Raw genomic sequence first — 14,093 nt, 5'->3', positions numbered from 1 at the left:
TGAAACGCAACCCTAGTTTGACTCTGATTGAAAGCGTACCTATTGATTATAGCGTAACTGGAACCTACACGTATATTGGATTGTATGAGCGTAGCTGCGTAGCCTGAAACGGAACCATATCTTCTTTGAATCGTAAGCGTAGCTGCAACTCTTGAAACGCAACCCTAGCTTGACTCTGATTGAAAGCGTACCTATTGATTATAGCGTAACTGGAACCTATACGTATATTGGATTGTATGAGCGTAGCTGCGTAGCCTGAAACGGAACCATATCTTTCAAAGCGTACCTTTTGTTATTATAGCGTAACTTGAAGGAATGTTAGCAAAACTTGGAATGCAAACGTAGCTGGTAACTGTGTAGCTTAGAAAGTGAACTTATCTTTTAGAACGTACGCATATCTTGGAACGTAAGCGTAGCTGGGTATCTTGGAACGTAAACGAACTGTGTATGGAACATAAGCGTAACTTGACTCAGGATTGAAAGCGTACCTTTTTAATCGTGTCACAATTTGCGAAGGTTTTATTTAAAATGTGCATACAGTTGAACACATTTGATAACTCTTCATTAAGATAAAATATCTCAAGATAATCCTCCTTCATTGTAATTTTTTTTCGTTGAAACATTTCCCACCAAACGGAGCGGTTTACTGACGCACTAATTAACACTCGCATTTTCTCGTGAATTCTCAAAGGGTTCGAGAGCACTTTTCTGATCACGATTTTGCAAAGAAACTTTGCGTGTCAGCTTCATTATCTCGAAGTTGAGCACTTAATGCTGTTTATACGTTCAAAACGATATGGATACGTTATCACTAAGTTGGCTGTACGTTTCTCCGTTTGCAGACGTATATCAACGCATACCGACCTACAAGTTACGTTCCTATAATGTATGCCAGCGTATGTCAACGTATGTCTAACGTACCATGACTTTACGTGGAACTTATGCAGAACAAATGAAGCACACGTTCAGTACGCAGAAAAATTTTGAACCTGCGTAAAAAACATTCGCGGGCTCGACGTGTTCACAATTTTAACAGCGTATCCCAACGTGCTCTTATCGTAAACGACGTTTCCCCAACTTACCCAAGACTTATATTAGCGTACACCAACGTATTTTCGATATTTCGCATACGTTGGCTTACGTTCATGCGATACGCCATTGTGTGACAGGGCCTTCACTCATTCTCATTTCTTCATGATCGGTCGTGCTGAACGCATCACACTATCAACACGTTACTCATACGATTGCATACGCTGCGACACGCTGTCATAACATTGTTATTTAGTTAGTGAAACGCTATCAATGCGTTAGTCATACGCTATGTATACGTTCAATTCGCTATGGATACGTTATGGAACCGTCCTTTCCAACACCGATCTCGACTTTCTTGATGCAGTTTGTTGGGAAGTTGTACGTTTTGGGCGATACGCCATGGTGTGATAGGGCCTTTAGACTTGAAAAAAAAAATATTTATATATAATTAAAACCAAATTAACTGTAGAAATGTACTAAGAACGGGTAAAACTTAAGAGTGCTGTGGCCAATTATACGGTTGACACCTCGCTAAACGTTGGTGAGTCGACTTTCTTTTAATAATACATTATACATTTTACTGTCATTCAATTTTTTTGTTAAATCCATTTCTAAAATAATCTAATAACATGTAAGAAGACGCGAGATATAACAATTAAACGTAAATTAAGAGATTTGATTTGATTTTACCCTGCTCTCATCATAATACTATTAAATATGTTTGTTTCAGCGATTTTCCTTTTATTTGTTCAAATCCGGACAGTTAGGTTGTCTTTTTCTTACCGTGTGTTAATGTACTTACACGTAACAGTCATGTCTCAAATCACGCCATACGGTGTTGGAAATATGTTCAATTGGATTTCCGTGGAGTAATCTAATCAGTCAATTAACACAAATACAAATGATAAGCCGTTACGAAGATCAATATCTTTCGAAATTGGATGGCATAGGAAAATAGATCAAGACACAATGAACATAGAAACAAGCAACAATCATAGTGAAAAGTGATTACTCAACTGAAATATGTATGAGTCAACACAAATAATGTTGAACGGATTTGTAACAAAAACATTTTTTTTTCTCTTTTATTACAAACATTTAACTCACATTTGCTTTATGGTGTCTCCTTTCGTAGCAAACGGTCTCATTCCAACTTCTGATAAATCACACTGAAACATAATACTACAAAGGGGAGAGAAAAGCAACAAATAAATTACTGTGTGCAGAATACTCACATAATTATGTCATTAACTTCTACCCGGCCACCGTTTCTTCGAGTGGATCCATGTAAAGAAAAAAAACAGGTCTCATAATAAAAACTAGTGGCACTCTAAATTGGAGAGTCTGCCGCCTGGACAAAAATTACCAAATTGACACCCTTTGTGTTCTTCCACGCATAAAATAGTTCGGACAGTCGTAGACTTCGCTCCAAATTCTGAAGCAGCCATGTTATCTTTTTGCAAGAATGTAATGGTTAATGGCGTAAATCCAACATTACTAAAATACTGCAAAACACTACTAAAAATTATTGCAAAATTCTAATTATTGAACTTTGAGTTTATTTACTTACAGAAATTCTAGGGTTGTCTCAAAAAACTGAAAGTCTGCCATCTGTATTATCGGATTTTGATAGATGTATCTGCAAGAAAACCCAGAGTTGTAATTGACTAATCTGGTTATTAAAATATATATGGCAAACCGTAACAACTAAGAATAATAATACAAGTTTTTCGTCATGATGACTAGAACAAAAATATTGTAGAAAGTGAGACACCCCCCCCTTTTTTTTTTTTTTTTTTTTTTTTTTTCTGTGTATCCTGGAGTCATCTGAATTGTGAAAATAGTGTTTTTCTGTGGAATTCCTCACTGTCTCAGTTAAGATTTCTGGTGTATAAAGCTTACACACACTTAGGTGGTTGCATCATGTGCAGTCATCCACCTAGTCCATGGACATTGCTCGCCCATCTGGGGACAATGGAGGTAAGTGTATTTTTCATTCTCTCTCTGCTTGCTAGACCATTGTACTGTACTGACTCATCTGTGGTCAGCTTTGTTCCATCAGCATCAATTGTGTCTGATGCTTGCATTCTGCAAAAGACACATCTAGGACTCATCCAGCGTCGTTAATATCTGAAATGCCATATTTCTTACTATGACAGCTCCCCAGCCACTTTTCATTCCGAAATTGTATTTTTTGGTGATATTGCTTAAAGTCCCGGCCCTGACGGTGTAAATAACTCTAACTCAGCAGAAGCTAGTCCAAACTCAGCAAATCCCTACTCACGAAACAAGCTTTTCAGTCTTCGTTATGCCCCATCCACACGTGCTACAACTCTGCTGCCTTCCTGTATATTATAATTACAGAACCTTGGCCTTTTGTAAATCCCAGCACTGTTTACCAACCTACACATCATGGTAAAAAAGCTGGTCGCCGTAGAACTGTTCATAAGCCCCCTATACCCGAAGCTACACTCTCATCTGTTCCAGTACCAGTGACTCCAGCCAAATCTCAACTAAGCCTTTGTGTTCTGAACACACAGTCCATATGTAACCAGTATGACGATTTTGCTGATTCTGTTCTGCAAAAAGATTTGGACCTTGTTGCTGTTTCAGAAACGTGGCTAAGACCAGACGACAACTTAACATGTCGTCAGTGTACCCCTGCTGGCTACTACTTTCATCTCATCCCAAGACCTCACAAGACTGGTGGAGGAGTTGCGATACTGTACAGATCTACTTTATCTGTCTCTGTGAAAAGTAATGACGTATAGTACACAACTTTTGAATCTCTTCAAGCAGAAGTTTCCGGAAACTCTAAATCTGTTCGCTTTGTCATTGTATACAGACCTGAAAGAGATTCAAACGGCCAACATGTGACTTTTTCAAGTTTTTTAAAGGGAGTTTGAGAATTTGATTTTGGAATATCTGCTTCATCCGTCGGAAATCATCATCATCACCGGCGATTTTAACATTCACAACACCAATGCAAACCAGTTACACGACATAGACACTCATTAAGCAAATCTAGAAGTTGATCGTGACTTCTTGGATTCCTATTTCAGCCAATATGAAAGTACAGTCAGCGACATCTTGGATACGCACCTTGGAAAACGAGATCAGTCAAGCCCCAAACTGAAGTCTCCTGGTTCAATGATGATAGTCGAACAGCTAGAAAGATCTGTCGTCAACTGGAGCGGAAGCTGCGGAAAATTGCGAGTTGGCAATACAACGACAAGAATATCGCAACCAATGTAAAGTAGTTAGGCATTTGATCAACTAGGCAAATATCATCCATTATTCATCTCAAGTACAAGAATCCTAAGGAGATCAAAAGAAGCTCTTCAAAATAAGTAAGTTGTTGCTCAAACCTAAAACCCCTGTCCTTCAATCCACTTACAATGACCATGACTTAGCAAATGAGTACCAGAAATGCTTCGCCACCAAGATTTCAGACATCCGCTCATCATGTTCATCAGTCCCTTACAACGTGCCGCAGACATTGTCACATCTTCAACCAGAGTGTAGACTCTGTGTTTGAGCCTGCCACTGTTGCTGAGATTCAAAGGGTTATTATAAAATCTCCTTCAAAATCCTGTGAGCTGGATCCAGGGTCACCATCCACGATAAAGCAAAGCATTGATATATTTGTACCCTACATCACTAAGCTTGTAAACGAATCTCTCAGTTCCGGTTGTTTCCCCGATAGCCTCAAAGTTTCCTACATCAGGCCGCTCATCAAGAAACCAAACCTGGACAAGGAGATGTTCACAAACTACAGACCGGTTGCAAACTTAAACTATCTTGGAAAAGTCATACAACGAGTAGTTGCATCAAGTATTTCTAATCACAATTATACTTTCAACCTGTCCGACGTGTTCCATTCAGCATACAAGCCTTTCCATGGGACCGAGGCTGCACTAGTCAGTATGAGCAACGATATTCTCTCTGCAATGGACAATGGTAACCTTACATTTCTAGTCCTGCTAGACTTGAGTGCTGCTTTTGACACTGTTGATCACAACATCCTTCTCTCTCGGTTTCAGAATCACCTTGGCATAGAGGGCACAGCCCTAGCATGGTGCAAATCGTATAACCGCAATAGAACTCAACATGTATACATTGGCACCACGATATCAGACCCTGTTGTTTTGAAATGCTCTGTGCCACAGGGGTCCGGACTCGGCCCGCAGTGGTTTACGCTATACACTTTACCGATTCATGACATAATCCTGAAGTTTAACCATGTGTACGCAGACGACACTCAGCTATACATCACGTTTAAATCTTCTCAAGAAAACGCCAATGCATCTATTGCAAGAATTGAGAAATGCATCCAAGAGATTCGACGTTGGACACAACAAAACTTCCTGAAGTTAAATGATGATAAGACAGAGTTCTTTCTATTCGGGTCACGTCAACAGTTAACTCAGGTTTTAGTGCCATACATCTCCATCGGTGGTGATCAGATAGCCCCCTCCCTAAAAGCTTGGAAGTTAGGGGTTAATTTTGATTCATCGATGACACTTCAACCACAAGTCAACAATATTGTTTGTTTCTCATCATATCACATCAGGAATATAGGTAAGATTCGCAAGTACTTCGACAAAAGTGCCACTGGAAAAGTCATTCACGCATTTGTTACTTCTCGTCTTGACAACGGCAATGCTCTTCTTTACAGTCTTCCTCACAACCAGATTTCTCAACTTCAACGGCTCCAAAATGTTTCCGAATTGCATCAAGTTTACACTCCATCAAGGAATCTTCGATCAAGTTACATGCTTCTCCTCATTGAACCCAAGTCTCGACACTCATGGGGTGACATGTCTTTTTTTTCAGCCGCGCCAAGCATCTGTGACTCTCTTCTACTTAATCTTCGATCTTGTCTTTGTACCGCAAAGTTCAAGTCTCTTCTCAAAAACTTATCTTTTGTCACATTTTTTCAAGGATTAATTTTGATGTGTCTGTCGCATTATTATACTATTATTATTATTATTATATTATTATTATTATTATTATTATTATTATTAATGTTTAAAACATTGCAAAATGTAATAGCTGTATAAACTAATGTGTTGGTTACTATTCATTGTCACAATGTAAATGTTTGCAGAATATAACACCACATCAAACACATTAATTGTCAGTTACATTAAAGCTTTTAAGAAGGTCAAACCAGGTCCAGTATTTGTAATAAACGGTGTAAATAAAGTGAAAATTACGGAACGATGACCCTCCCTTTAAATAAGATAACCGTAACATTAACCACCCTAATTTGGACACACAGCAAATAAATGGAAAACAAAACTTACAGTGAAGCAAGAGAGTGAAGTCCTTTGAACATGGTTTCGTCTAGAGCAGTAATGTGGTTGCGTTGGAGGTAAAGGTGCAGCAGCTGGTTTTGTGTTCGTAGAAGTTCTCCTGGAAATTTGGTCAGCTCATTCATTGATAGATCACTGTATGAAACAGAGCAGCACAGCACATTGTGGGGAAACACTTCAGAAATAACAATAATAAGAATATAGGAAACTTATAATGCGCTATGTCTGCCACAGGTTTGACATATTAATTGATCAATCAATAATCAATCATTTAATCAATTAGTCATTCGATCAATCAATAAGTGGCTTTTAATTCCATTGTCCACAATGGTGTGGCCAACCACACAAATTACAGTGTTGGGATAGGGAGTGCAAATAACTTTGACGCGCTCAAGAATACACCTTTTGAGAAAATCACACAGTTAGATTTAATTATACTTCACATGTGTTCAAAAAAACAAATCATCATCATCATTCTCTGTGGACCATCAAGGGGGACGTAGAGTCGCCCAAACCAGACGATTGCTTGCAGACTGCCACAGCTGCTGTGCCGGTGAGTGGTGGTCGACTTCTAGCTGGCGCAACCAGGTGTTGCGTGGTCGCCCTCTGGGTCTCTTTCAGGCAGGGCCAGGACGTAGTCCCCCTCCAGCGTCGACGCTCAGCTTGAGGGCGGCATGTGCTGGAGTGTCTTCTTGAACCCGACGGACGTGACCAAAGAGGGAGTGGCGTCGCCGTGAGATGGACACACGGATGTCCTCGAGACCGGTGGTTTCCAAAATGTATTCGTTGGAGACGAAGTCTGACCAACGGACACCTAGTATCCGCTGTTGGCTTCTGGTGCTTGAAGCCTACGGCCACCCTCTACCAAAAGTGTCCAGGTTTCTGACCCATAGAGTAGGATGGGGAGAACGCATGTAGTGTACACCCTCAGCTTGGTTTTGAGGTTGAAACGCTTGTTCCGCCACACGCGATCTAACTGGCAAAAGGTTGAAGAGGCGAGCCCGAGTCGTCGATGGATGTCGGGAGAAGAGTGACCTTCATAGCAGATGTCGCAGCCGAGGTATCTGAACTTATCTGCATGGCCCTCAACAGACGCTGGATCTTGGTTTTGGCCCAGGATGTGTGTAGACCCATTGTCCCAGCTTCTTCCTCGAACTTCTGGAGCTTGGTAGGCCACTCGTTGGGCTCTCTCGTGAACAGTACCCAGTCAATGTCACAGCAAAATAGGGCTGGGGCCAGGACGCAGCCTTGGCGAACACCAAAGGTGCTGAGGAGGGGGCATGATATGTCGAAGAAATGGTGGAACTCCGGTTGCTTTCAGGGCTTTCCAAAGGGCTTCCCGATCTACAGAGTCACATGCTGCCTTGATGTCGACGTAAGCAACGTGGAGAGGTCTTTCAAACTCGCGGTGCAGTTCAAACAGGAGTCGAAGTGCGAGCACTGCATCCATTGTTGATCGGCCCCTTGTGAAGCCATACTGCTAGAGTCGAAGGGGACGTACGAGTAGAGGTTCTAGGCGAGAAACCTTTCCAGGGACTGATAGTAGAGTTTTAGGTCTGTTGCTGTTGCATTGTTTTTCGGCCAACAGCCGAACAACTATTGTTATTGTTCTTTTTCTTTTTAGGTGTTCGGCCAACAGCCGAACAACTATTGTTATTGTTCTGTTTTTTTAGGTGTTCGGCTAACAGCCGAACAACTATTGTTATTGTTCTGTTTTTTTTTTTTTTTTTTTTTTTTTTTTTTTTCCTAGCGTTCTTCTTTCCCTCCGAACCTTCTCCAGCAATTTTAAACAAAAGCAAAGCTTGTACAAACTTAAAACTTACTATGTACATAGGCAATAATGAGTAGACGAAACCGCCACTTTTTGGGAATGATGACGTCATTGATGACGTCATGGCAAGGTTTTTAAAGTTGAAAAACGACTATTGCTTTTCGCTGTATCTCAACAAATATGAATGCTATGATGTTCATACTTGGGCATCAAATAGATAAAGACTTGGACAACATTTGAAAAGTTAACGCTAAAATCGTATGACCTTAACTTCCGGTCGTTACCCTGGATCAAAGTTCGCCTTCGCATTTTTTCATCAAAAAACAACTTTTGAGCTTTAAAACAAAAGTAAAGCTCGTATAAACCTAAAACTTACTATGTACATAGGTTATATTGATTAGATGAAACCGCCACTTTTTTGGAATGATGACGTCATTGATGACGTCATGACAGGGTTTTTAATGTTCAAAAATGATCATTTGCTTGTTGCTGTATCTCAACGATTATAACAGCTATGATGTTCATACCTAGGCATCAGATAGTTTAAGACTTACACAACATTTGAAAAGTTAACGCCAAAATCGTACAACCTTAACTTCCGGGTCATTACCCTGGGTCAAAGTTCGCCCTCGTGTGTTTTGATTCGTGTTTTTTCATCAAAAAAACAATTTTTGAGCTTTTAAACAAAAGTAAAGCTTGTACAAACTTAAAACTTACTATGTACATAGGTAATAGTGATTAGATGAAACCGCCACTTTTTTGGAATGATGACGTCATTGATGACGTCATGACTGGGTTTTTAATGTTCAAAAATGATCATTTGTTTGTTGCTGTATCTCAACGATTATAGTAGCTATGATGTTCATACTTAGGCATCAGATAGTTTAAGACTTCCGCAACATTTGAAAAGTTAATGCAAAAATCGTACGACCTTAACTTCCGGGTCATTACCCTGGGTCAAAGTTCGCCTTCGTGTTTTTTTATTCGTGTTTTTTCATCAAAAAACAAATTTTGAGCTTTTAAACAAAAGTAAAGCTTGTACAAACTTAAAACTTACTATGTACATAGGTAATAGTGATTGGATGAAACCGCCACTTTTTTGGAATGATGACGACATTGATGACGTCATGACAGGGTTTTAATGTTCAAAAATGATCATTTGTTTGTTGCTGTATCTCAACGATTATAACAGCTATGATGTTCATACTTAGGCATCAGATAGTTTAAGACTTCAGCAACATTTGAAAAGTTAACGCAAAAATCGTACGACCTTAACTTCCGGGTCATTACCCTGGGTCAAAGTTCGCCCTCGTGTTTTTTTATTCGTTTTTTTCATCAAAAAACAACTTTTGAGCTTTTAAACAAAAGTTAAGCTTGTATAAACTTGAAACTTCCTATGTACAGTAAAGGCACCAGTGAGTTGATAAAACTGCCACTTTTCGGAATGATGACGTCATTGATGACGTCATGACAGGGTTTTTAATGTTAAAAAATTACCTTTTGCTTGTTGCTGTATCTCAACTAATATAAAAGCTATGATGTTCATACTTGGGCATCGGATAGATAAAGACTTGGACAACATTTAAAAAGTTAACGCTAAAATCGTACGACCTTAACTTCCGGGTCATTACCCTGGGTCAAAGTTCGCCTTCGTGTTTTTTTATTCGTGTTTTTTCATCAAAAAACAAATTTTGAGCTTTTAAACAAAAGTAAAGCTTGTACAAACTTAAAACTTACTATGTACATAGGTAATAGTGATTGGATGAAACCGCCACTTTTTTGGAATGATGACGACATTGATGACGTCATGACAGGGTTTTAATGTTCAAAAATGATCATTTGTTTGTTGCTGTATCTCAACGATTATAACAGCTATGATGTTCATACTTAGGCATCAGATAGTTTAAGACTTCAGCAACATTTGAAAAGTTAACGCAAAAATCGTACGACCTTAACTTCCGGGTCATTACCCTGGGTCAAAGTTCGCCCTCGTGTTTTTTTATTCGTTTTTTTCATCAAAAAACAACTTTTGAGCTTTTAAACAAAAGTTAAGCTTGTATAAACTTGAAACTTCCTATGTACAGTAAAGGCACCAGTGAGTTGATAAAACTGCCACTTTTCGGAATGATGACGTCATTGATGACGTCATGACAGGGTTTTTAATGTTAAAAAATTACCTTTTGCTTGTTGCTGTATCTCAACTAATATAAAAGCTATGATGTTCATACTTGGGCATCGGATAGATAAAGACTTGGACAACATTTAAAAAGTTAACGCTAAAATCGTACGACCTTAACTTCCGGGTCGAAGTTCGGGTCAAAGTTCGCCTTCGTGTTTTTTTCATAAAAAAAAACAACTTTTGAGCTTATCCACGGCATAACTCAAGATTGAGATCGATTTGAACCTTGAAACTCAATAGATATTTGAACCCTAGTATTGTTAAGACAACACAGGCCTAATTACGTCATAATGACGTCATCAGGTAACGAATAACAATAAAATGTGTAAAAATCATATGGCGCGAAAGTTTGTGGGGGAATTCCCAACAGCGCTCTCTTTTTGCCCACCAAAGAGGGCGCTGTTGATTATCAAATCTGTGTACAGCATCAAGTGCAGGGGTGAGCTAGATTTTTAAAGGGCTTTCATAAGTTGCAAACAAAAAACTGATGCCAATCTCACACAAACATATTGCATTTGTGAAGAAACAAGGCGTCCAAAAGTGTGATACAAGTTTAACTATGAAATAACGACACATTGTATAAAAAAACATCTTTATGGTTCAATGTTTTTAAACTACGTCATCACGTAACGTCCAACCGAACACCGTGTTTTTGTAATTAACAAAAAACACTATGTCTAGTTTTTTTTTTTTTTTTTTTTTTTTTTTTTTCCTCGCGTTCTTCTTTTCCTGCGAACCTTCTCCAGCAATTTTAAACAAAAGCAAAGCTTGTACAAACTTTAAACTTACTATGCACATAGGCAATAGTGTGTAGACGAAACCGCCACTTTTTGGGAATGATGACGTCATTGATGACGTCATGGCAAGGTTTTTAAAGTTGAAAAACGACATTTCCTTTTCGCTGTATCTCAACGAATATGAATGTTATGATTTCATACTTGGGCATCGGATAGATAAAGACTTGGACAATATTTACTTTTGAGCTTTTAAACAAAAGTAAAGCTTGTACAAACTTAAAACTTACTATGTTCATAGGCAATACTGATTAGATAAAACCGCCACTTTTTTGGATCGATGACATAATTGATGACGTCATGACAGGGTTTTTACTGACTACTTACATCAAAGTATTAAGCGTAAAGTTGACCAATAAATCATTTGGTAGTGACTCATCATTCAGCTTGTTTGCAGCTAATAATCTGAAAAGCAAAAAGTGAAACATGAGGCAAGTTTGTAAATAATATCAGTCGTTCAGCGACGTTCAATGGTAACTTTATCAGGACTTTGAAATGAAATAATATTTGCCTTCTTTCGGAAATTTATCTTCCCAGTCGCTTTTATCTAAAGGTAAGTTGCCACTTGGGTAGCTGCCCCTATTACTATTCATGTAGTCTGAAATCTTGCCATTTTTTAAATCTACCTTTTAACTATTACCATAGTTAAGATGTTACAAAGTGTGGAGCCTGAACAAATAACCAGCAAGATGCGATCAATAATGTAGGTCAATGTTTTATTATAATGTGATTTCAAAGCCTTGGTAGTTATCTAAGCAACCAACGTAGGAATCAGTGGATGCACCAGGGTCGAGTTGATGCGCCTGGAATGCATGACCATATATGGGATGTATATAGTACACAAACAGACAATAAGTATTTAAATTTAAATTTAGTTTGCGGTAACACCATGCGTGTATCTACTTGCCAGGTATAGAGGTTGTTCTCACAGAACCGTATTTCTTTATTTTACTAACGCGGAGTAGATTTATCGGATGTTCGGAAGACTTCTCTGTTATAAAAAGAACTGTCCTGCTTTTTAACTACAACCCGGGCGGAAGGTATAGGAAATTGGCTGGGACTACCACTTTAGATTATATGATCGTAATTAACGGTACTACCACAGAGACAGTTCTTGAGTTGGTCTCATCGTTTCGACTATAGCTTGCTGTAGTCATCGTCAGGAGACTGTTGTTATTTAACACAGCCTAGTGTCGGTCTATCAGAGTGGTGTGCTGTGATGAAAGAACCTAGAGAAGTTCGAGTTTTTGTTATTATGAGAATTAGACGCATTAGTCAGAATTATGAAATTACGTTTTGATGTCCTAGAATTGTCATTTTATGCAGACGATGTGTTTGTTGTTACACTCATCATGCTGGACTATCAGACGGCTCGTTCAGGAAATAGGACCTCAAGCAAAAGTTTGCACCCACCATGCCACTCTGAACTTTTACCAATTTTCGACACTGCTCCCCAAAATTTATCTTAAAAGTTAGCATTAGGGAAATGAATTAACTGCCAAATTGTCACCGAATGGTCTGGAAAACCCTCGTGGCACAGCAGAGAACCAACGCACAACTCAACTCACATAATGGCACTAGCCGAGTATCGAACCGGGGTCACCTTGGTGAGAGGCGAGCGCTTTACGCACAAGCAAACCATGCCCCCACAGATAGATTCATGTACAAGAACAAAACATATTACTTGTTTACTTACAAATAATAGCCTTTTTTTAAACCTTTGAAAGTTGATGGAGACACCTTTCGAATTTGATTGTTAGCAAGATCACTGTAAACACATAAAAACATGGCAACTTGTTATGATTTGTATTGCTAGAACAAAATAGCAAAAGGGGAAATAGAAGGTTAAAGAACATAATCGAAGCTATAAAGTGTAAAAATATATATTTTATTTTAAGAACTTACTCTACTAATTATGTGTTTGATTAGAACTCAGTAGTATCCACTTGTGATAAAGCCCATAACCTCACAGTAAAACTTTACGACGCAGCTAAAACTGTTACTAAAATTGTAAAATTGTGTTTAAATCACGCCGCACACAAGCAACATGAAAACCAATGTAACAAACTATCGATTTCCGCATAATAAACAAGCAACGGTCTGTAGTATTTGTTTTTTGTTGTATACGCAACAAGTAAAAACGTTATATCTTCCAGTTTATTGCTATTGTTTTGTTTAATTACAAAGCCCAAATTAAACAAGTTCAGTAATGGGGGGTTCATCACCATCGTACCTGCTGCAAAGGCTCATTATCAGAGGATATTAGGGTCATCCTGTAAACTTCTTAAAAATCATCAGTCACTCTCATTAAACTGTATCCATAAATACCACAGACAGTTTATCTACTCCTATTGGTGGAGAGCGCGTCACGTGGGATGTTTTAAACGCGCGTTTTATAAACACAACCAACGCGCATCAAACAGATTCTTCAACCTTCGAATTTCCAATTGCTAAAGTGTCTATAATTGTATTTGTTTAACTTTTTTTAACAAAATGGCATTTTTGAATGGGAATAAAAGTGTAGTGACTCGTTCGTGAACGTCCTTTTAAAACATTTGTCGGTTTTAAACGGCCGTTTAAGAACTCGTCGCTACACTTTTCTTCCCTCAGTACAGGGCTCTTGCGTTATGATCAGTCATTACCCAACCCCCCCCCCCCCCCATTCTTCCCTCTCAGACATTGGACAAAACAGACTATCTGGTTGTTTTGACATGGAGACACACTCGCACAGGTGTGTAAATTTGTTTATTGGTGACGGTGACTTGGGATTTTATAAATAAGAAACCAATGTTTTCCGCTTGGAAAGTAAGCACGAACAGTTAAAATTGTCCCCTGGATACTCTGACCCACTTGGAACGGAGTTTGCACGTAGCCTGGAACTTTTGTCAGTCGAAGCCGGAGATAAAGACAACAATTTTTTAAAATTCATGTTTTGGTTATGTAGGCCCAACCAAGTCTTAAAAATCACACATTGGAGGAAATGGATTTTAGTTACACAT

General features: G+C 38.7%; 1 protein-coding gene across 1 annotated transcript in view; it reads right to left on the bottom strand.

The window, feature by feature from the left end:
- Positions 1–11,565, bottom strand: part of LOC117299129 — a 41,912-nt gene extending 30,347 nt beyond the window's left edge. The window contains exons 1-5 of the mRNA XM_033782590.1: positions 11,422–11,565; positions 6,342–6,485; positions 2,603–2,671; positions 2,140–2,214; positions 1,835–1,906 (exon numbers count right to left, since the gene is read on the bottom strand). Of these exons, the coding sequence (XP_033638481.1) occupies positions 1,835–1,906; positions 2,140–2,214; positions 2,603–2,671; positions 6,342–6,485; positions 11,422–11,522 (461 nt within the window). The 5' untranslated portion in view covers positions 11,523–11,565. The remainder of the gene's footprint in view (positions 1–1,834; positions 1,907–2,139; positions 2,215–2,602; positions 2,672–6,341; positions 6,486–11,421) is intronic.
- Between the last annotated feature and the right edge of the window lie 2,528 nt (positions 11,566–14,093).

Source organism: Asterias rubens, chromosome 14, assembly GCF_902459465.1.
Source record: "Asterias rubens chromosome 14, eAstRub1.3, whole genome shotgun sequence".
In the NCBI taxonomy this organism is placed as follows: domain Eukaryota; kingdom Metazoa; phylum Echinodermata; class Asteroidea; order Forcipulatida; family Asteriidae; genus Asterias; species Asterias rubens.
The sequence above is the reverse complement of the archived record's forward strand: the minus strand, read 5'-3'. Positions and strand labels throughout refer to the sequence as shown.